The sequence below is a fragment of the Pecten maximus genome, chromosome 9 (assembly GCF_902652985.1).
Source record: "Pecten maximus chromosome 9, xPecMax1.1, whole genome shotgun sequence".
Taxonomy (NCBI): domain Eukaryota; kingdom Metazoa; phylum Mollusca; class Bivalvia; order Pectinida; family Pectinidae; genus Pecten; species Pecten maximus.
In genome coordinates, this window is record NC_047023.1 from 36,630,417 (window position 1) to 36,656,073 (window position 25,657).

Here is a 25,657-nt window from a genome sequence, read left to right on the forward strand (position 1 = left end):
AATTGTAATTAGGAATTAATAAAGCTGGTAAATTCAAATTGATATTTAAATGTACGATTAATGCAATCGGTCGATGAAATATCAATGAACACTTAAAGTGTGAATGTAATTAACACGTAGCTAAATTACTTCATGAAGGAGGACACATATTTCAGTTCCATATTTAGACATATCCCGTCAATCGTGTTCAATCAGAAATAAATATGTCCTTTCCTCAATGACAAACTTAATAAAATATCCAATTGCAGAAAAGGAATCAGCCAGAAACACACACACACACACACACACACACTCACACATACCGAACTGAGAAACAATGTGACGCAAATACGAAAATACAATGTATGTCATAACAATGAAGAAACACATGCACAATTATCAAGGTGTCGGTTTCTGGTGGAGAAAAAGAATCGGAAGTTAGATTTTAGAATGAATTTTAATTGCCGCGAGAGGAAGCGGAGGAAGGAAATAACAATTATTACAACCCTGGCTACTATAACTGAACCACAGTAAATGATCTGATACATCTGAATATATTCGAAAGAGAAAACAATATCTGCGTGTGTGATTTCGGTAGATCTAGTCACCGGGTAACGTGTGATGAAACAAGGCATCGCCATTCACTGAATAAAATACTAAAAGGGTGACATCTTATATCGTCATGTCACTGATGACAGAAATTGACATCTCAAATTAATTTCACTCTGAAGAACGTTTGTCAACAGAAATACTTCAATGGTCCATGTTGCTATTTTGTTTCTGATTGTCAATGATCAGTTGAGGGCCATTGTTCGATGGGTTTGACATTTCTTTAGGGGATCCGGAGATAAAAGTTTACTTCGCTCACGCATGAGGGAGTGAATAGGAGAACCGTTTATACGGTTGGCAGATAATTTGATCGATAGGAGTTAAATCTCGTGCTGTCCACTTGATATTTAAGCTTTGTTATTGGTTAACCTTTGTTTGACCCCAGGTGTGAATAGAAGATTAAATACACTAGTCCTCAGGAGATATTTCTCTTTTTGTTGGAGATGTAATTAAAACATTTATGATTAATGACATTTTGTTTAAATTGAACACAAAAAGCTATAATTCAAAACTGATGTATAACTATTTGTATGAAGCCGGCCATGTACATTGATCTAAAGTCAGATCCTTGACACAAACAACGATGCCAATGTCACAGTGGTAAGTCACAAATGATATAAACCTACGATACGAAATACAAAACGAAGCAAACTTGTGTTGAAACAACAGAGAAAACAAGCATATACAATAGAAAGGTAACTTTGGAGTATACCTGATGTTAATGAATCAAACGGAGACAAAGAAAAGTGGAGGGTGAGACTGTTAGACATTATCCCCATGCTTACCTTTGTTTCCCTCGCGGACTGCCTCACAGAGATTTCAAACTTTGATGATATCAGAACTTGAATGATAACTTTGTAAAACGATGGACAATGACCGCGGATAGTAATGCACTAATTACTAAACATTGACAAAGGATAATAAACATACACTTAAATCGGTGCGCTAAAACAAGAATACCGATAACCAATATCCTCATACTTACTAAACATCTATATACCGAGAACAAAATATGAACAAAATTTGCATGGAAATTCTGATAAGTAAAAAGGAAAATAGGACCAAGTGTTCCGGTGGATCTGTGCCTTCTGTTTCATCAACAACTCCCGCCATGGAAATGTAGGTCATATCCTTATAACCAAATCTAACTTCGCATCAGGAAATAGATTATTTACCAGTGTCGATCATAACACTATCCTATGGTAGTCATCTTTCTGCATCTCTCCAAGCCCCATTTTTTTTTACGTCAGTAGCAATGTCTGCAATGAGAAATATATAACTACTGACTGAAATTAAACATGATGGCATAGGCACCAATTTTAGATAGCTAAAATGTATCGTATAAAGAAAATAGCTGATTTTTTTTCTTACTCTCTCACCTGTACTGCTTCTTCAGGTAATCACATGAATGTGGTTCTGTTTTTGTACATATTCTTATAATCCATTGAGTCAGATTCAAAACAAAAAAGGTTAAATACCTGAAGCATTATTTTAGTCATAATTAGGCATAGCATTACACTGAAAAATGTACCTTCTTTAATATGAAATCATTTTAGAATTATCATCATCATTATTAAATTTGCATATTATTCTAGTGCCAACAATTTCTTTTGTGAAATCATGTTGTTCGGGAAACATATATTTGTGGTTTTGATCATTAATGGAGGTGGAACCTAATCAAAAACATGCAAGTCAGAAATCATTTTATCATCATGTCACAATTAAACTAAGATAATAATAGCCTATTGTTTCTGGTAGTATAGCCATATGGCCTTTCACTAGACTTAAGCGTGGATAGGTAAGGGATCCGTGACAAAAGTAGTAAAATCTCACGTGACCACTTCTTAGCCAATAAGAGCTATAACCCTTTTACTTGCAGTGTCATTGCCACTTTACAGCAGTAACTGAATTATAGATAGTCACATCCACCTGTAGTGTCTCCTGTGTCGGACATATATATAGTATGGTATTTATGGAATCGCATGAGAGGTCCAAAGGGATCCTCATCAAAATAAACACTATCGGCTATAGTTGAAGCCTTCGACCACTTTATTGCACTTTAATGCAAACAGCTCTTTGTCACAAAAATGTTACTTGATTTATGGTTCCAAGGTTTTTACAGAAAACACTTCTAAAGTGGAAATTAAATTCAATTAAGAGCGGCAATAAATAAAATATTTTCCAGGAAAGTCTCATGTAAAAAGACAAATATTCCAAAGCGTATGCTTTCTTGTTACTCCGTTTTATTTATAACAGCATTATGAATTTAAATTAAAGTCAAAGAGAAGTGCAGAAAACCAAATATTTTTTAACATTCATGTGACTTTCATGCATTTTCGGAACGGAATATATATCTACAAAACTAGTTTTTGTCTTATATCGGTTTAAGACTCTACAGAATATTCCCACTATCTCTAGAAACGCTGCCATTATTTAGAACAATATGTCTTCAGACTACACTACGGAAAATGAAAGAATGGGGAGTTTTATTGGATATTTTATACGTTTTTGTGAAATATCATATCTAGATGATTTTTTTTACAAAACTAAGCACCATAACAACGTCGTCGAAAAATTGTTGGATCTGTGCCAGGCATCTTCAAAATAATCAATTTTGATATCGGCATAATTGCTTCATTTGCGTCTTTTACAAATTATAGCGTATACATTTCATTGATATTAGAAGTGTTTAAAACGCACTTGACAAACTGTCAATATATCATAATATGAAAAAATGAGGCAAAACGTCGCGTTTACCAGGCTGAATATTGATTAATAGTTTATACAATGCTCGAGTTTGTTTATTAATACAATATATCGATATGAAGAGATGGAAGAGTCTTGAGAGTTTATGTGAATAAAATGCAACTCCGTAATATTAGCTACTTCAGTCCTGTATCTAAATGTGCGTTAAAGTAATATCAATTATCCCAATGAAAACGATGCCAAAGTACATTTTCCGTAGGAATGGCATTGCTAAAAAGTACAAAAAATAGGATATGCATAAACAGAGTTTTACTCTAAGGAAAACAATGATTTTGATTTATTTATTGTTATCTTAAATTATCAAATATAAAAAGATAATGTAATTTATGATACTATTTTGCCTTTTTCTTTACTATTATAGTAAGTTTAGGCTCTTTCTATTTTCCCGACTTCTTTTCTGAATTTCCCCCAATTTTGGCCCCTAACATCGCTAACGAGTCTTAGAAATACATTTGTACATATGCCCTTATTCGCATGTACAGTGTTGTGCTGTATCTAAGATTGGTATTTGTATTTGGAGGTGCTATAAATTTCCGTGTCTTGTTACTTGTTGTCACCGAGCTAGGGAGCCTTTCTCAGCCATTTGGTTTCTTTCTACCTATTTTGGCTGTCATCTCTTCTGATCAACAATTTAGACTCTTAGTATCACTGACGAGTCCTTAAAGGACGAAACAACTGTATGATGCGGTTGAATTATTTTTGGTAGAACTGTGTCGAACCATTCGTATCAAATGTGTCAATGTCTTTTGTACAATTCTTTGTAACCTGCGTTGGAAATGTTCAATGAAAGGTGACAAGGAGTAGTGTGGCTGACAAGACTAATGTATCGACACCAAAGGAATCTTATAAAGTAACCGATTCAACAGGGTCCTGGAAAGTATTGCCCGATGAAGTGCTTTCATTATCCTCTGTGGAATGTTTCAATTATCAGACAACTGAACAAACATTGAATGGGTGCCAATGTAAAACTTACTGCAAATACGGATAAAATACACGTTAAGAGGGAAAGACAAACGAAAACGTCGATGACAGACGAACTGATAGTATTTGTAGTACTTCGATGCATTAATCAGAAATAACTGCCTTCCTGTGAGATGATTTATTGAAATGCCTCACGCTAGGCTTGGTGTATTGTTCTTCAGCAGTAGATTATAAATAAGAACAAACTGGCTCACCAGTATTGTCTACATATGGGTTCCATACATAAATCCTGTCTGATAGAGCTATCAAAACTCCACGACCGTAAAGTTTTGATATTGTCAATCCCTTCAGTAATAACGGAATCATTATATGAGGGGCACAATGAAAGAGTCCAAAACTTGAGGGAAGAGTGTGTAAATTTGTACGTGCGTACGTGGAATAGGGGGGTGGGGTGAGAGGTGATACGAATAAAGCGAAAATAAGCCACCGAGATGATACAAGCGAATTTAGGGACGTACGTTAGAGGTGTTCTCAAGGTGATATAAATATGGTCATAGTCGTAGTGCTCTCGAATATTTTGCTAACTAGACAATTGTCACATGGAATTGCATATTACTCGTATAAGTGGATTTCTTGCAGAATTGTATTGATGATTAAAGAACTTCCGTATCTTCTACTTAGGGGATATTGAAGAGTTTAAAAGACCAAAGTTTGCCTGTTGCTTTACATTGCAACGCTTAGTATCTTTTATCCTGTATATTCTTTCTCTTTCTCTCTTGTCTGGTCTTTCACTCTAGGAGTTTCCCTGACAACGATCCTTATATGGCCATTGTTGTTTGTGCCATCTTGACACCCGTCTCATATGACTATTGCTGTTGGTGTCTCCTTGACACCCGTCCCAATATGACTCTGCCTGTTGGGGTCTCCTTGACACCCGTCCCAATATGACTCTGCCTGTTGGGGTCTCCTTGACACCCGTCCCAATATGACTCTGCCTGTTGGGGTCTCCTTGACAACCGTCCCAATATGACTCTGCCTGTTGGGGTCTCCTTGACACCCGTCTCCATACTTACACGTCTTATGTACATGAAGCTTATGTTAATTTCGCATCCTCTTGCATACTTATATTGTGAGGGGGTTAAAGGAGTGGGGGTGCCCGGACTTTTATCCCACTCCAATAGATCCTCGGCTCTGGGTACTATTAACTAGACATATAATATATGAATCACAACCGTAAAGAAAAAAATTATATTCACAAAAAATTGGGTTTTTCATATAAAAATCGAACAGATGTAAATTACATGTGACAATTGTCCAAGATTTATGTGTTGTTTCCTGACAATGTAAAATAAAAACAAAATTACTGAGCTTAAGCGATAACGAAATTGATCTCCGTTGTATGACCTGTACAATTGAGGTCATTTCCTCATAAATTATCCCTAGGGAGTCCTATCATTCCCGATTGTCTCTCGTAATCAAACAAACCCTATGCTATACATAACATATCGACGCAGTTAGTGAAATGACAGCCATCACTGGTTATGGTTTCAGCCCGTAACGACGCTCAGGGGAAGTACGTCACGCACATCGGAAGCAGTTCTCTTGTTTTTCTAGAAAGTTCCTGGTCATGAAATAATCCCTACAGATATGCACAGGCGACAAGAGAAGTGGTATTTGTGAGATTTATTAGAGGTTGAAGCTTTCATGTGTCATTTGAATGTTAAGTCACGTAATGTCTTTATCTAAAACTCATATGTTTGTTTAAACAGGCTGGATCAGTGGATTAGTCGTGTGTTTATTTTTATTTATTATACCTCCACTAACTGAAAGGAGAGGGGTATAAAGCAATAGTTTGTCTAGGCGTCTGTGCGCCCATGAGTACGTTTAAGGTATATGTATACGATATCTCACGAAGCCTTTGACAGATTTAGCTCATATACAAACCTTAGCATTTTACCCACAAAGTCTACACCCGATCAGATTTTGGTAGTCATCGGTCAAGGTGGAAGCTGTTGTTGTTGTTGTTGTTGTTGTTGTTGTTGTTGTTGTTGCTGCTGCTGCTGCTGCTGCTGCTGCTGCTGCTGTTGTTGTTGTTTATTTCGTAATTGCTTAACACCTACATTTGTAAATGATATCAAATAAATAAACATGGAAATGCGTATTGTGAATCTGTCATGAATATCCATTCTTGTATCTTGTTACAGACATTACGCCATGCAATGTTTCCCCATCATCATTACCGCCATTACAATATATAACTATGTCGTTGATGAATTTGGTATCATAACTGTTCGTAGGCCTGCTGATACCGATATTGACATATTAAAAAGAGAAATCATTTCCTGCAGAGAGACAGACACGAACGGACCAATCCTTTATTGTGAGACTGGAGCTGCGACAAGGGGAGTTTGGCCCGGAACTCCTCTGGGTTTATTCCGTTGAATTGACAGCTTTTTACGGGAGTGTCTCAATCTCATTGAAAGGTTGGTTATGCAGAACAGTAAAAGGGCTTATCAATGCCGAAGGCTTCCGGATCGGGAGTGTTGTCAACTAAATCAATACATATTCAGAAGGCTGTTTGAAATAGCACATGTGCGCCAATTTACATTTTTTTTTTCAATTTGAATCCGCCGATCCTATATAAACATGTCATGATCAACTCATTTTTCAAAAGATTCCCGACGATAACAATAATATTTTCATGGACGACACAACAAATCTGACGCCACTTAAAATACACCTTGATATTTTATGATTTTGTATTTTCAAAAGACGCAGTATGTAAGAATGGAGAAGAAAAATGTTGAACGAGATTAAGATAAAATAAATATGTGTTACTTATTTAATTATCTATTTAATTATTTATTCATTTATGTATGTATCTATTTATTCATATAATCAACAGAAGACGGAAATTGATTTCTTTACAAAACACATACACGTACCAAAGAACGATCCATTGATCAAGTGACTCGTGATGGATACCGGGAGATTTTTGTCAAAGTTTGCTTTCTATTTGCGATTGTGATTGAGGCTTGTTTTTTCATTTTGAGAATATAACTTAAACCGTATCTAACATAGATTTTTATGACGAGTGTCGTCGAAGAAAAAAAAAACGCTTATTCTTTCGGAACGTCTGGTCTTATTCTCCTTTTTCAATGTTCTTCATGGTAATCGATAATTCTTGTTCGTGTTGGTCCTCGTTTTATCGATTTTGAAATTAGAAGTACGGACTCGATTTGATGTCGATATTGTCTGCTTTTTTGTTGTTTTTTTTTTTTTTTTTTTTTATTTATTTATTTATTTTTCTTTGGTGATATTATACAAAGGGTGTCTCACAAATGAGAGGTTATACAGTGGTGAGTGGATAAGTGTGTGCGTGCTTGTAAGGCTGGGTATGTATGTGTACGCACGAATAATGGATTGATTGTTATGAGCAAATATGTTGATAAGCTATTTAGCAAATTCATAGGATATATAGATATATACTGAAACTTGTTTTCGAAACTTCTAAATATCAAAACGATTCCAAATACGAGGATTAGCGTTGTATAGTTTGATACAGTCAGTTCAGACTTAAAATTGACTATTGCATCTGGTGTATTTTCTTAACAATTGATTTACAGTTTAAATTTTACTTTAGCTTACTAGTAACAATATATGTATACAATATAATCGTATTATCAATACATAACCAAAGGATTGTATAAAAATGTACAAGTAAGTACAGCATTCAGATGTAAATTTAATGAATGTAATAGAAGATTTTTTTTATTAATGAATTTAAGACTGCACCATCAAGCTGTTTCCTCATTATATCGTTAGGTTATGCTAGGGACACCATACAGCTGTTTCCTCATTCTTTAATCGGTCAGTGATGCAAGGGACACCATGCAACTGTTTCATCATTATATAATCGATTAAGTGATGCTAGGGACACCATACAGCTGTTTCCTCAATCTATAATCGGTAAATAATGCTAGGAAAACCATACAGCTGTTTCATCATTCTATAATAGTAGGTGATGCTAGGGACACCATACATCTGTTTCATCATTCTATAATAGATAGGTGATGCTAGGGACACCATACAGCTGTTTCCTCATTCTATAATTGTCTGATGTCCCAAGCATCACTTGACAAGTTCCAGAAGGACAAAATAGCTGTAGGATGTCCCTAACATTACTGACGAGTCCTAGGAGTACGAAACAGCTGTATGATGTCCCTAACATCACTGACGAGTCTTAGAAAGACGAAACAGCTGTATGATGTCCCTGACATCACTGACGAGTCCAAGACGGACGAAACAGCTGTATGATGTCCCTAACATCACTGACGAGTCCTAGACGGACGAAACAGCTGTATGATGTCCCTTACATCACTGACGAGTCCTAGAAATACAAACAGTTGTATGATGTCCCTAACATCACTGACGAGTCCTAGGAGTACGAAACAGCTGTATGATGTCCCTAACATCACTGACGAGTTCCAGAAGGACGAAACAGCTGTATGATGTCCCTAACATCACTGACAAGTCCTCGAAGGACAAACAGCTGTATGATGTCCCTAACATCACTGACAAGTCCTCGAAGGACAAACAGCTGTATGATGTCCCTAGCATCACTGACGAGTCCAAGACGGACGAAACAGCTGTATGATGTCCCTAACATCACTGACAAGTCCTCGAAGAACAAAAAGTTGTATGATGTCCCTAACATCACTGACGAGTCCTAGGAGTACGAAACAGCTGTATGATGTCCCTAACATCACTGACGAGTCCTAGAAGGACGAAACAGCTGTATGATGTCCCTTACATCATTGACGAGTTCTAGACGGACGAAACAGCTGTATGATGTCCCTTACATCACTGACGAGTCCTAGAAATACAAACAGTTGTAGGATGTCCCTAACATCACTGACGAGTTCTAGGAGTACGAAACAGCTGTATGGCGTCCCTAGAATCACTGACGAGTTCCAGAAGGACAAACAGCTGTATGATGTCCCTAACATCACTGACGAGTTCTAGGAGTACGAAACAGCTGTATGATGTTCCTAACATCACTGACAAGTCCTTGAAGGACAAACAGCTGTATGATGTCCCTAGCATCACTGACGAGTTCCAGAAGGACAAACAGCTGTAAGGTATCCCTAACATTACTGGCGAGGCCTGGAAGGACAATCAGCTGTATAGTGCTATTAATTTATTTACACCTGCTGTATCTTACTCTCAATATGTTTTGAAAGTTTCAAATGTATTTGTATGTATTGTACAATCTTTAGACGAAATTCCATAAAAATGGTTAGGAATCATCGGTTGTATCAGGGATTTACAGTTATTGTGTTAGGGGATACTCAAACGACCACTACAAATCAGATAGCTTCATTTGCAACAATCGTTTGACATTCATCTTGTAAATCTAGGTCAAATCCGGGTTAGAATGGATGGAAGTAAGGACTAATTAGGTTTTTACATTAATCATTAATAAAATCAATAATTAGTCAATGTATACATCAATCACAAATCAGTTGATATTCTTATGCATTGCAAACTTTATCTTTTTAGCAATTTTAACATTCACATCAACTTCCAACAATAATGTACACGCCATGGTCAAACAATAATCGTGGGTACAAGATATAAACTGTCTAATGGTATGCATTGCATACCGGTAAGATACAAGACGAATTTCCTGGAGGGATGGAAACGCATTATACAAATATCCAATTATCCCCAAAACACGCTACAAAGATAGAAATGGCCAACGGGATACCTTTGGATGCCATCCTAGACGAGTAGGTGGGCGTCATGGCTAAATGTCATACCAATGACAATGAGTGGCGAGGATGTTAAAACTTAGCAGTGGTATTATAACCGCCATGTGGATATTGTGTAGTCAAGTTCCCGCTCTGAGCACTGTCAAAACAGTGTGATTCCAAATTTACGTTGTAGGCAAATTATTTTTGGTGGAAATAATCCAGATTTATATATTTTCCGTTGTAGAATATCAACTATCGCGTGATTTTAATTCACAGGGACACATGTTATCAACAATGATAACATATTTCGTTAGTTTGGTGTTGGTATCGATACAGTATATAACTGAAACTTCTCTAATGAGGGTTATCAGTAAATTACAAACCTCATTCTTCCTATCTGTACACTGTTATACATACAACACACGTACACATCGCATAATACAAGCATTTACCAAGTCTATCTGATTCCGTTAGATTTTGATGTACCCTAATGAAATGTCAAGGCATGATGGATGCTGTCGATGAAGCATTAAAAGCTATAACCTTTCGGAACACGTGTTTTCCACGGACTTTTTGATTGTCTCCTGTTTATATTTTTCTCGCGTTTTAGAGAGATCCAATCAGCATTATAGTTCCGTTTGGTGCGTCGGTATTAGTTTACAGTCTAAAGACATCTTTCTGCTCGCCTGTCTCCTTAATTGATCAATGACCGATACCATAAATGGATTTGAAGAAACAAAATATATGTACAGTCAAACCTATGTTAACGGGCACATCTATATAGCGGGCACCTGTCTATAACGGGCACTTTCAATTACCAACAACCAGAAGGCTTGGAGTGTTTATTGATTAGAATTGGTGCAATATTGATACATTGATTGGGTAAACAAATAGTGCTGTGGAATTAACTGTGATCAATGAGTAGTGTTTTATGTAACATTTTACAGTAGCATTATCTTAAGTTTGGTAAATGTTTTACAGAATTTTTACTGTTTTTTAATTAAATGTAATTTCATGTTGAGTAATATTATAAAATGGTGCTGTATATGTGTATTTATTTAATACTGTAATAAGATGTGAACCTTATTTTATAGCTTGTTATACTTTATAAAGGGCTACTGGTGATCAAATTTCACAGTATGAATGGAACCTCTATATAAAGGGCACCTGTCTATAAAGGGCACTTTTGTTGCTTCCCTTGGGTGGCCTTTATAGACAGGTTTGATTGTATTCAGCACGATTACATATTTTCTCGCAAGATAGAATCTAATGAGAGCAAGCCATTCAGGACAAGTAGAGTACGAACAAAGAACCAAACTGAACGGAAGTCAACGGCGAGCAGTAAACCTATACACAACTGTGTGAACGAATGATCCAGGAATTTCAAATCGGGGCGCCAAATGAAGTTGATATTTTCCAGTTTGTCAGAGAAATGAAAAAAAAAAAACGGTTCAGAAGACCTGAGTTGCTCATCTAGATATCGCTGTGATTAAAACAAAACGCCATATAATTTCTACAGCAGAGGATTTCAAAGAATTTGCTATATTTCCCAAACTCCTTAGGCACCTGCGGAGAAAAAATGTCTTTAAAACAAAATCAGTTTCCCTTCACCAAAGGTTGCTGCAGACTTAATATGGACCAAATAATTTCATTCTTGCTACATTTCCTAAAATGGGCCCCACCCTCAGACTCCTGGGGACCAGACCTCCATTTTATATAAAATTTGTTTCCCCTTTACCCATTGAGGCTTCAGACCAAATATAGACCATACCATATGAAATAATTTCTGAACTAATTGGCGTTATTTCCCAAACTGGGCCGAACCTTTCAGACCCCTGGTGGCCGACCCGCCGTTAATACAAAAATGATTCCCTTTCACACATAAACGCTTCAAATAAAATAGGACCGAAATCCCATTTCCCCTATTAGGCTGTGCCCCTCGGATCCTTAAGGGGCCAGACAAACCGACTAAAACACAACTGGTTAGCCTTTACCCAGGTATGCTTCAAATCAAATATGGCTACTCAGGCTCATGGGACAGCCCAAAGATTTGTACAAAATTGGTTCCTTTTCACCAAATGGTGCTTCAGGCTCCTAGGGGGCAGACCCAACATTGGTTCCCCTTCAACAAAGGATGTATCAGATCAAATTAAGGCCGAACCTTTTCATTCCTAAAGAAGGTTTTAAAGAGTTTGCAACGAATTTGCTGTTTTCCTCTTTTGGGCTCCGCCACTCGGGCACCTAGGGGACAGACCCAATATTTATGCAAAATTGGTTCCCCTTCACCCAAGGATGCGTCAGATTAAATCGATCTATCGTTTCTCCATGGAGGAATATTGACCCATTCATCAACCAAATGAGAAGTCTTTGTGATGCCTCATACATTTTAAATAAGATATCTTATAAAAATATAAGCTATCTTATAGTATAATATAAGCTATCTTATTGTATAATTAAATAAGATCTCTTATAACTTTATAAGATAGTTCATACATGTATAATAAATGAAATATCTTAAGTGATTTGGTTGAATACTGGATCAACATTCCTCCATGAATAAATGACAACTTGTCATATACATCTTTTCATTCCTACAGAAGAAGATTGTGAACGATTTTGCTAGATTTTCCTATTGGACACTCAGGCCCTTTAGGGTCAGACCAACAGTTTATACAAAATTGGTTTCCTTCCCCAAATGATGTTTCAAACCAAAATTGATCAAAACCCTCTGTTTCGCTCATAACACGAAACAAGAAATACATGCTTAAAGGTCAAACGTTATTGTACATTTTGAAAATTTCTTTTATTTTCGACAGAATTAAGCAATCAACATGTTCGGAGTTGATTAATTAAAAGCCAGACCTAAACATGTAGCCTAAAATTTAATTTAGACTAATTTTAGTAATATAGAAACGAGGAAAATTCAATCGGGGTGAAGATATGACTTTAAGAAAAGTTCCTTCTTCGATGCTATGTGAAGTAGGGGATAACCTAATGAAAATGGCCTTGATGCTGGATGCTTCGTTTTAGAATGATTAATATACTCTTTGGAGGGGTATTCCTTTGTTTGAATAAAGTTTAGAACGTCAAATGGAACTAAATGGAAAATGTGCATTTTTCTCAAGTAGTAAAAGTTACAATCTTTACATTAATACGGCATAGTACCATATTTGTCAACCCCCATCTCAGACCTGGTGCATTTCATTTTCTTCGGTATGATCAAATAAATTAGCATCATTAGATGTGTATAAATTATAGAATACCTCGATTTTCTAAAACTTTTTTAAGTGCTTATTTCATTCAAAACCTGTTGCGTTGTTCAAGTATATGATTCAGTAAAACGAAATGTCCCGAGTAAAAGCCTCTATGACACAGTACACCGTCTAAACGCCTGATCTAAGCTAATGTTTTAACGTTGAAATCCTGATAATTTGTCCCTTGTGTTTGATGCGCAGCATCTATTTAATATGACATTGTGATAAGTCTTGGCTGGGATTTTTAAAATTTTAATTCTAACACGGGTAGGGAAAGAACTTTGGCCAACTAAGGGCTAAGGGCAATAACTCGTATAGCTAAATACGAAATACTAAATATTAAACACACTAATCAGACAAAAGAAACCTGATAAAGAATGCTTTCTGGAGAAGAATTGAGAAAATCCGGAGTTGTATTTGATTTTGTTGTTGTTACATATGCGTGTCAATTTTAGACTAAGTTTTACTGTCCATCTATTCCGTTTCTGATGAAAAAAGGTCACAAGTGCTGTAAGAGTTACTCCCCTTCAGACGCTGCGCATTCTCGGTTGTAGCAGGCCATCCTTTGGTCTGTCTTTAGTACGGTAGCTTTTAGTTAAACGTCATTCCAATATGGCGCTGCCCTGTGAAGACCTCGTGACGAAAACGTTGCAGAACTTTATCGAGTTAACTGAGAGACCAGAAGTTTTTTTAAGGTAACTCTGACAATATAATGTAGCTTGAATACTTTTGCAGTAAAAAGATATATCCTTTTCTCTGATACCGAGGACTGGTATCTAAAAACGTCGGAACATATCACGGGGCTAGAGGGCTAACACACTTAGTGCAGTCATGATCAGTCAATGAAGATAGTTTCTATTCTAGTTATTTCGCTTTGAGCGGTTGAACTAAATAATATAGGCCTACTGGACAACCATGTGATTTTTGAAGGGAAAAAACATTGGAAAAAAAATTGTGAAAAAGAATCGTGGTATTCTACCATACAATGTAAAACCACTTGCATCTGTCAATTAACACCCAGAGTTAAAATCCATTATACTTTAGATGTAAGTGCCTATGTACAGTAATACCTCGATTTTTATTACCTTTTTCATATGTTTTTGTTTTTTCAAAAAATCAAATTGAGTAGATTGTTATTTCAGGTTTACAAGTATCATGTGGGTATATTCACTCCCAGGGTTTACAAACAAGTATCATGTGGGTATATTCACTCCCAGGGTTTACACCAGACCGAATCATGTCACGTTGACATTATTACACTGCATTGAAGCAACAATGATTTAGTATCAGTAATTATTTTAGATAGACTATACAGTTATCTGGTTTAAGATTCAAACAAGCAGGCAGTCTGTCATGTATTTACAAATGTACTTTGAGGACCAGAACTAAACTAGTGGCGCCATTAGCAATATCACTGTTATTGAATATCGCAACGGAATGTAATGCAATAGCTTACCATTCATTGATACATGGGTAGTTATTGTTCCAACCTTGGATGAAACAGAATTCGAAGTTGGGCCTGAAGTAATTGGTAAACAAAACAAGGGACATAACTCCATATGTCAAGGTTTTTACTTTTATTAATTTCAGTGTCCAAGATAAACTTTACAGACAATTCAGAGATGCTACGAAGGGAGTTTATGACCTATCAAAGTCCTCAGAGTCTAGCTGTAGAACAGCTTCAGATTCTTCCCTCCCAGAACTCATTATCCAGAACTTTGATGAGGAACAGATTTGGCAGGAATTGGAGCTACAGAACAGCTATACTGTTGATGGTCTCATGACCGAGATTCCTCCACTTACAACTCACAGGTAGAGTAGAGAGACCACATCACCATGTACATTGGATAGTAAAGTCACATGGGTAAAAGTCCGGGGTGGGCTTATCCCGGGATAAGACCCTATTATAGAAGGGGAAATTAAAATTGACCGCCATCTTGAATTATGATACAAAAGAGGATAGCCTGATCTACATCAATGATCTATGACTGAAAGATTTTTTTTTGAATAATGCAATACATCGTTTATTCCATTTGGATCTTGTCAACGAATTACAGGTGACATAATCGTAAGTTACAGGGTTCGGAAAATGTGTTTAGTCACCGCATAATTTGGGAAGACAAATAAGAATGTACGAATCATTTTCTCATTGTTTTATTTTCATATTATGAGTAGAGAAAGGTACTAAGAACTAAGAAATATTTTGTAGAGTATACTGGCAAAGACTGCGTTTTGCATAGGCTATCACTTGATCAGACTGTTCGAAATTATATATATATACTTATTTGTCAGTGACATGCTGTTTCTAAAATAATTAGCTTAGATAGCGAGCAACAATCTCATAGCTTTCATGTTTATGTACATAATGTGGCATGGACAATGGATTTGTTTCTGTAACGAGAATCGAGAAAGTATCAGTTATTAATGCTGTACATCTATTTGTTGCTAAGAATTTTTGAATTAAGATTTCAATAAATCACTTCAGCTTGTTTGCGTTTTTTAGCTAGATTAAGAGAATTAAATACACTCAAATAGGAATTTTACCATATCAATCCGTTGTCCATTGTGTACTTTTCTCGTCGTAGCCTCGTTTTGAAATCTACTCTGATGATATGTAATACATTTTTCTGTTTATAAAAATTTGGACCATTGGACTTGTCAACAAAAAATAAATTTTCAAAATATGAAAAAGAGATACATGTATATATATATTCAAGTTTAAGATATTTATTATTTATCCAGAATAAGATAGATTATCAATGATAATCTAAACAAAAATTGTTTTCATCCGAAAAAAATATCATTTTTTATTCAGTAAAAAGATCATCTAGATTAATCAACTCTTTTCACTACATATGTTTTGTTTTATTTGATTACAATTTTTTTCATTGTGGATTATATATTATATTCAAAAGTTGGGTGTGGGCTTATTCCCAAATAAGAGCCTATGCAGAAAAAAAAAAGAGAAAAATGGGTGGGGGGGGGGGGGGGGGGTAGGCTTATATCCGAGCATGGGCTTATATCGGTAAATACGGTAATGTACTACACTGATGAATTGATTTACATCATTCAGAAAAAGATATCTTTCATTAGCCTGGATCTATGTCACCAAACATTACACCTCCTCCTCTCTTTGTAATGGGGTTCAACATTATTTTGAAAATCATGTTTAGCATTTGCTTGAAAAAAAATCCTTTAGTAATTCCCATTCTAAATATTTCAAAAAGGTATATTTAGTGGGACCATTTGTTGCTGAAACATTGTTCTACAAATATGGATTTCTTTTATTTTAGAGAACACTTGTCCTTCTGCAGGAGAAAGGCAGAAAAACTGAAAGAAAAATCTCAAAGTGACAGCAAGCCATCTCTATCTCATGAAACAAAAAATAAAAAGTCTAAAAAGATCAATTCAAAGGATGACTTCCTAGAAGGTGTTAATGAAGATGAAAATGATAATAATGTATTAAATGATAGTGAAGAAGATGAGAGTGAGGAGGATTCTGATACTGAATTAAAAAGAATCAAATCAAGACTCAAGGCTTTAGAAGATGATGATAGTGATGAGAATGATGATGAATTAGACTTTGACTTTGGTAACTTAGAGAATGAATTAGGTGATCCGAGTGACCAAGATGATCTTGAAGATGACGAAAGTCAAGAAGCAAAAATTAATCATAATCACATTTCTGACGTAAACAACCAATTGCAAGTGTCAAGTCCGCAAAAACAAAAATCCAAACGTAATCGGTCAAAGGGCAGTGTGGTAGATGACAGATTCTTCAAACTAGCTGATATGGCAACTTTTTTGGATCAAGAAGATGCCAGGGAGGAGAAAGAACAGAAGAGGGCACAATATCAGAGAGGTGGGGATGAGGAATCTGAATCTGAATCTGACGATGAGGAAGAAATTGATATGTTTGAGGCCTTTCCCTCAGATGAGGAAGAAGCAGAGGTAAAGATTTAATTTATTATAGGTGAAATGAACATGTACAATCTTTATTTCATACAGATATATACCAGGTATATATTCATTTCTTGAATTTAATGCATTCAACTTTCAAGTGAATATTGAAGTTGGCTTAATGAAATGTTAATTTTGCAAATTTTATATAGTTTCAAGAATTTGACAATGCTTCAGACTTGTTTAAAATTATGAGATTTTTTTGGGTGACATACTTAATTAAAAACAAAAATTTCAAATTATAAAAAAAATACAAATGTATATACCGTAAATGGATGCTGCATTCATTTTAGATTCTTATACATGCCTTTAATGCACAGTGATCAGTTTGAAATTAATATTTTTAACACTGTACACACTTAAGATGTTCCTGATACGTGTTTGTTTATACATGTATATTAATAAAAACATTTTGTAATTGTAGACAGGTGGTAGAAAAGCTAGATATCAGGATTTCTTTGATCCACCTGAGGGAGCAGATGATACCAACTCAAAAACAAAGAAAAAGGTGCATTTTACAGAGGAGGAGGAGAAAGACAATGATGATGAAGAAAAGAGTGATGATTATAGTGATGATGATGATATTGAGGAAGATGACGAGGAAGAGTAAGTTACCAAATATCTTATATTAAATGTGGTGTAGGGATGCTAAGATGATCTCTCTTTTATCATTATTTTCTTTATCTCACAATAATTCCATGGCTGGTAATAAGCTTGCGGCACCTATAGATGAATCATGTGGTCATAATCAGTTAACCAGTAATATAACCTGTCCTAACATGACCCTGGCTGTTTCAAGGACGTTAAAATCAAACAAAAACAAAATTGAAATAAGTTTGTGGACCAATGGGTATATTTCGGGGGATATATCTGTAATTGATAAATGTTCTGTTCACAGTCTTGCTTGCTGTATTCCATCTGTTACATATTGACTGTCAGACAAAAATAGGCCATCAAATCTGCATCTACATTTATTTCAAAATGTCTAGTAAAAACTCAGATTTATTTACACTTACATTGTACCTGTTGTTTCAAAAAGTTAAAACTGCTGACCTTTTGTTAAACTATTGGTTTGAAATATTAAAACCACTGAGCTGTGTAAAATTTTGTTTCAAAATATTAAAACCACTGAGCTGTGTTAAAATATTGGTTTGAAATATTAAAACCACTGAGCTTTTATGTAAAATTTTGTTTCAAAAGATTAAAAGCACTGAGCTGTGTTAAAATATTGGTTTGAAATATTAAAACCACTGAGCTTTTATGTAAAATTTTGTTTCAAAAGATTAAAACCACTGAGCTGTGTTAAAATATTGGTTTGAAATATTAAAACCACTGAGCTTTTATGTAAAATTTTGTTTCAAAAGATTAAAACCACTGAGCTGTGTTAAAATATTGATTTGAAATATTAAAACCACTGAGCTTTTATATAAAATTTTGTTTCAAAAGATTAAAACCACTGAGCTGTGTTAAAATATTGGTTTGAAATATTAAAACCACTGAGCTTTTATGTAAAATTTTGTTTCAAAAGATTAAAACCACTGAGCTGTGTTAAAATATTGGTTTGAAATATTAAAACCGTTGACCCAGTGTTCAACTACTGCAATGTGGTTATAAAACAAGACAAAATGTGGACATTTTCAGGATTTTATTTTTAAAATCACACTTTTAGTTGTGTTAAAAGCTTACTGAGAGCTTTGAATCAAAAGAATACAAGTTTTGTTGTTAAAACCATTTTAATTACCAAGTGTAAGTATAAATTTAGCTGATATGAAAACAGTCAAGATTTCAGATGATAATCTACATTGCAATGATAATGTATAAATTCTATTAAACACATGTATATGTCATATATTTTGATAGTGATGATGATGAGGAGGATGAAGATGATGAAGACGACAATGAAGACGATGACAATGCTAGTGAAGAAAAGGAGGTTTTTAAAGAAAGGTCAGGGGGTCACAACCTGCTTGGTAGTAGTGACAGTGATGAGGGGGAGGCTGTTGAAGATATCCTTGGGGGAAAGCAGAAAGACAACAAATCATCATTTGAAAAAAGACAGGAAAAAGTATGTAAATAAATGCATAGAAATTATTTATAGCTCTGGAATTTTAGTCTTAAGTATATTCATTGTAAGGATATTCCATTTGTTATTACAGAGTGAGAATACAAAAAAAATTGTCCTTTCTGAAATATTTCTATAACTTAAAGGTTGCCTCTTGGTAACAACAGCTAATCCCACTTGATAATGTGGTTTCTCTCTGTCTTTTAAAAAAAGGGAATTCTCTAGAAGTCCCTTTTTTTATTTCTGTATGTGGAACTCTTAAATGAGAAGTCTTTTAAGGTCATCTGGCCAGAAGTGTCTGTATACATTGTGCTTCAATATTTCGTCAGTCACCATCCGCACACTTTTCAGATTTAAAACTTGTCAAGTTCCGCCAGTGGGATTCAGCTCTAACTTACCTGAAATGATCCACACCAAGTGTTAAGTGTAGGGATGTTAAGGATGGGGATAGCAACAAAGTCTTGCTATTTTATGGCCTCATAAAAACTTTGATATGGGTCATTTGTAAGATGATTGCACAATCATAGTTTTCCTGAACAACACCTATTTTATATTTCTGATCAAGTTCCACCGGTGGGATTGAGCACTAACTTACATAAAACGATCCAGAGATGGCCCTGATAAAGTACTGTTATTGTTTGGGTCGGTCCGCAATCCAAGGTGGCAGCCATCTTGTAAATCTCATCTAAAGAAGAATGTCATTATTTTTATTAGCTTAAATGTTATTATATTTCACAGTTTTTTCAAACAGATGTTTTAGAGTTGGATTTTCTGTAATTCATTACACTTTCAGTTGTTCAATGTTGAAGTTTTAAATATTTTGATATCTTAATCAATGTTTCATTTCTTCAGATTCAGATATAACCCATTAAATATGTCTGATTCTGAAAAAACAACACTTGAAATAGATCAATTGTATTCATGTTATTTCGGAACACAATTTTTGTCCTAGAAAAGGAAGTACCATATAATGTTAATTACAGCTCAAACAGAAGATTGCCCAGATGGAGGATGCCAGCCTGGAGCAGAAGTCTTGGCAGCTTAAGGGGGAGATCACATCAGCCAGTCGACCTGAGAACAGTTTGTTGGAGGAGCATCTAGGATTTGAGCACACTACAAAACTTGGTAAGGGAGACAACTGCTATATCATTGTAAGAATTTACTACTAAATGTTTTGGATCAATAATAGAATACATAATGGAACATCTGTAAGTGAAGGCTACATTTATCAAAGTGTTGAGAATGAACTTTCAACAGCTAAACATTTCGTGAAATGGGTCATGTTTGTTATTTGTTCTTGTGTTGTTTTACAGCCCAACGAGTTAAAAAGTCATTTATTGCCAGTGAACTATATGTGATTGATGTGTTAAATGCATTTGTAGTAAAATGTACATTTTTAAAGGTAATGATAATATTTGGTTGTAGCACCTGTGATCACTCAAGAGACCACAAAGAATCTGGAGGACATCATCATACAGAGGATTCGAGATAAGGTAAGGTCACAAAGGTCAGAAGTCATGGCAGTTTCTATTTCTATTATAATTGTAGTTAAATATCATCAACTTCTTTGAATCAGAGCTTCAGTCTCATTACTCAAATAAGGTAAGGTCACAGAGGTCAGAGGTCATGGCAGTTTCTATTACTATTATAATTGTAGTTAAATATCATCAACTTCTTTGAATCAGAGCTTCAGTCTCATTACTCAAATCAGGTAAGGTCACAAAGGTCAGAGGTCATGGCAGTTTCTATTACTATTATAATTGTAGTTTAAGATCATCAGCTTCTCTGAATCAGAGCTTCGGCCTCAGTCTCATTAATTTTTGTTGAATCAGAAGAGGCCAGTTTGACCTCCATAGTTTTGATACCGGAAGGTTAAAAAAATATATGGTGTTCAAAAGTGTCAGATATTCCAAATAGACAAACATTCAAATATAAAAGTTCAATATTTAACTCAGATGAAGGTGAGTAGGAAGAATGTTCTTTTGAGGATGAGACTATCAGCGAGAGTACTTGTTCCTTCCACAACAATATGACAATCAAACTACAAAAGTCTGCCAAATATCACGGATGTTTTATGCTGAAGTAGAGCTGAGCATCATAAAAAATTTCATGATACATTATATATCACATTCCATGATGGACTAACTTGTAACAGTCCGTTTCTCAAGCCATCTATATACCGAGTCATATCTGTTACCGTCTGTAAATTATAGGCATATGATGATGTGGAACGGAAGGTTAAACCCAAGGACGATCCATTTGAGTACAAAAAGAGGCTAGTTTTGGACCAGGAGAAAAGTAAACAGAGTCTTGGGGAGATTTATGAGCAGGAATACCTCAAACAACAGGTAAAACCACTGAACCATGGCTAACAATAATAATAATAATAATAATTCATTTGTGTTACGATGATCAATATCTCAAAGTATCAGTATAAAGGAGGTAAAGTCTTGGTTTAAAAAAAAAAATGAGGTAGAAAAGCGATACTGGGGTACATGGTTGCTTGTAGTTAGGGACCTACACACTAGGTCAAATGTTGACTATTTCAAAATAAAAAGTTTTATGCTGTTCCACTATATTGCATAATTCCATGCTTGGATTGTAAATATGTTGAACTGATGTATTGTTTACATAGAAAGAGGAAGAAGAGGAAAAGGCAGATCCTGATCATGATGAAATAAAGAAGATGATGCAGAAATTATTTGTAAAGTTGGATGCTCTGTCCAACTTCCACTACACACCAAAACCGGTAAAGATATCTCTACTTTCTTCTCAATTATAACCTGAGGAAATTATTTAATAATGAAATGTTAATATGCTTAATTAAGTAACTAGTATAAAGTTGACTTTGTAAAGTTAAACTGTATGTATTCATGACAACCTTTGTATTTGTACAGGCGGCTCCTGAATTGAGGATTGTATCAAATCTGCCATCTATACAAATGGAGGAAGTGGCTCCGGTCAGTGTTAGTGACCACAAGATGTTGGCTCCAGAAGAAGTCCAGGTATTTCTAACTGTTGGGGTGTTATTCAATCATATTAGATGATTTGTTTTGATGACTTCTTAGTTATAGTTTTATAAATGGATTACTAAAATAATTAGTCCCTACTATGATTACAATGCTGTTTATTACGAAATTTTAGTGATATATGTGTAATGTGCTAAATACATAAAAAAACATGAAATTTCAGCATTCGAATATTCCTAATTTAACTATAAGAATACTTACTTTATTTTGATTGGCTGAGATATTTTTGGTATCCTATATTATTAGTTACATTATGTATATGGTTAGTTTGGTAGCAAGCCATATAATGAACTCATTACAACGTGGACCTTTTTATACCTGAACCTAAAAGAAGTTAAAATGCTTCAATTCAGATTTGAGACCATGAGATCAAATGCAGGTTTTTTTTTGGTTTTTTTTTGTTTTTGTTTTATCTTATTTACATATTCCAAATCAAATATACCTGTATTTGATCTCATGATCTTAAATCTGAATTGAAGCATTTTAACTTCTTATAGGTTCAGATCAGAAAATAAAGAGTTTCCATGGATGTTTAAAGGTGTCATATCACATGGTCCAACAGAAATTGCTAGAATTTATGTCTCGTGTCAAAATAAAAACACAGTTTGTCTATGATCTTACGGTCATTGTACCTGAAGGGTCAGGATGACCTATAGCCATCGTGCTCTGTCCATTGTCTTGCGTCCTCTGCTGTTAAACTTTTATTTTCAAAACTATACTCCTGCTTAACCCTTGGTTGGATTACATCCAAATTTAATGTGAAGAATTGTTTGGGGAGGGCAAACATACTTCATATCAATGAGGCAGGTCCGACCCCTTCCGACAGAGGGCCAGGGTCATATCACATGGACACTTGTGTTAGATCCTCTATATATAATGGTTCAATTATATTGTCAGATGACCATTAAGGGCCATGACCCTCTTGTTTTATATAATGTAAATTTGAATGAATTTACACTATATCTTCACTGCATAGTTAATTTGTCTCATATCTTCACTAAATTGTTAATGTAATAGGACATCGGATTATATTAATCGGTGTTGCATAAAACATTTCAGTTTCACCTGGTGTTGATCACTGTCTGAAAAGGCTATAAATTTAAAGAAGGAAAGTCCTTAAAATGTCTTGGAATTTGAACTCCATGTTTGAATGAACCATTCAAAATCCACTACACAATATGGAATCGTAAGTGATTTTATGAGATACTATATACTGCATTACAGGATAAAACTAAGGGAGAGCTGATGGCCAAGACAGAAAAGTCAGTTACCGATAGAAAGAGGGATCGCAGAAAGAAAAAGAAAGATAAAAAGATAAAGAATGTAGAAAGAGAGAAGAGACAAGCTTGGTTAGAAAAGACACGTCCGGATCTAGGGAAGAAGGCAGGAAAGGAGAAAGCCCTGAGAGGATTGGAAAAACAGAGCAAGGCTGGTGGAGGGCTAACCATCCTCAAGGTACTGATACTGTTAATGAATATTGTCTAAATTTGTAAATATGCCCAAGAAAATGTTGCCCAGCCATGAACAAAAAAGGTATTTATCCACAGGGATTTATACCACCTCCAATCTTATTAAGCTACTTGATTATAGTCTGTTTATTCTTGTATTATTCTCCAATAAGAAGCATGCCCTACATAGTTAATGTAAAGCTTCCGCATGTGTGGCGCTGATGGGCACAGTGTGAGGAAGGGGAGGATGTGTCTTACACCCCCCCCCCACCCCACTACCCCCTCACCCCCTTTGCTACCTTAATTAAATGCAAAGATGTTATGAATTTTGGTAAAATATTCTTGAGGACTTGTATTGTAAGCATCCTGTTGAAACTTTGGATTCTTTTCATTTGCAGGAAAACAAGCAGAAGAAAGGTGGCAATTTGGCCTCCTCCAAGACATTCTTCACCCAGCTGCAGGAGGAGGTAACCACACAGATCCGCAGTAAGGATTCTCAAAAGCGTAAACATGGCAAAGAGGACGGCAAATCTGCCAAGAAATTCAAATTGTAACAGATAGCCTCTGTGACACGGGGGAAATAAAAAAAAAATCAGAAAAAATCACATGTAACAATCTTTGTTTTCATTTTAAGGTTTGTTCCATTTTTCTACATGTACAACACCAGACAGCTTTGTTTCGCTGATATATTGAAACACCAATTCGCCAAATACAAAAAAAAAATTTGAGTTGTATACTGGAGGGCAAGAGCCAATTGTGGGAAATCCACTGAAATATTTCAGGATAGTTTTTTGACTCAAAACTCTTTTTACCTATTATTGGCGGGGGGTGATTGAAGGCTCATATACTTAATCATAACCATCATCTCTTGTAAAAGTTCATTTTTCAATCACCTTGTATCAAAAATGAGGTCACTGTTACTAAAGATTAGATAGATTTTGGACATCCTCATCCTAATCACTTCATTAATGGTCCAATTTTACTGAAATTTCATACACTTATTAATTATTCACAACCATTCTCTCTTGTACAAGTTCACGTTTCAATCATCTGCGGTACAAAAAATAAGGTCATTGTTACTATATATTTTTATATCTTTACTCTACTGACTTAATTAACATCAAAGTTTTCACTGAAACTTCATATACGAAGTACAATGTACTTGAAAGTATTATTTCTTGTTAGAAACTGAATTTCAACCACCTGAGGTCACTGCTACTATAAATGGATTTTTGAAGTCCATGCTCAACAGACTTTAACAAATTCAAAGAAGATGGGGTTATTGTTTAAGCCATGGGAAGACGAAACCGTACCAAGCGATTTGGAAAAAGTGGAGCAAGGTACTGTACGTATGCAACTCATTTCCCATTGTCAAAACTGCTAGGTTAGTGGACTCGGCCGAGGCAGATTGGCTCGCTGTTAGCGAGTATGGAGTATGAAACCAATTTTTGGCAGATGACGGCAGCGATGAAAAGAGGCTTTTGAAGGCACAATTACGCGCGGAAAAGAAAATAAAGACGGAAAGAGGAAAACGATAAGCGTCCCTATAATTCTAATTTCCAGCCCAGCAACCAAAGTCCAAAGAATAGAAAACGGAAATATAGACCTAAACACGTGCACGAGAGACTGGGGACCAGGGTTATTGGAATCCGGAACGCGACTGTCCAAACTAAGGAAACAAGACCCACCAATAATCCGAATAGTATTCCTATTGTTCATATAACGCCCGTGGATAAGTAATTAGCACATGTACAAGAATGAGAAAATCACACAATGACATTCTGGCTGTAATAATAGATGAAGGATATAAACGGATTTTAATTCAATAATTGAAACATGGATATAGAGGCACATTGCCTGCATCCATTATTTA

At 35.3% G+C, this 25,657-nt stretch overlaps 1 protein-coding gene across 1 annotated transcript; it reads left to right on the forward strand.

Annotated features, from left to right (window-relative positions):
* The first annotated feature begins 13,875 nt into the window (after positions 1-13,875).
* On the forward strand, positions 13,876-24,389 carry LOC117334715 (U3 small nucleolar ribonucleoprotein protein MPP10-like). The gene is made up of 12 exons (XM_033894503.1): positions 13,876-13,980; positions 14,876-15,097; positions 16,579-17,236; positions 17,670-17,851; positions 19,106-19,310; positions 20,291-20,432; positions 20,733-20,800; positions 21,521-21,655; positions 21,943-22,056; positions 22,205-22,312; positions 23,561-23,791; positions 24,183-24,389. Exons 1-12 carry the CDS (start codon positions 13,898-13,900, stop codon positions 24,336-24,338), a joined length of 2,304 nt encoding a protein of 767 aa, XP_033750394.1. The 5' UTR covers positions 13,876-13,897; the 3' UTR covers positions 24,339-24,389.
* Positions 24,390-25,657: the final 1,268 nt, after the last annotated feature.

Coding starts and splice junctions, on each gene's coding strand:
- LOC117334715 (XM_033894503.1), top strand. CDS start 13,898: ATGGCGCTGCCCTGTGAAGACCTCGTGACGAAAACGTTGCAGAACTTT. Junction 20,801..21,520: donor TACAGAGGATTCGAGATAAG/GTAAGGTCACAA, acceptor TGTAAATTATAG/GCATATGATGATGTGGAACG. Junction 22,313..23,560: donor TGGCTCCAGAAGAAGTCCAG/GTATTTCTAACT, acceptor ACTGCATTACAG/GATAAAACTAAGGGAGAGCT.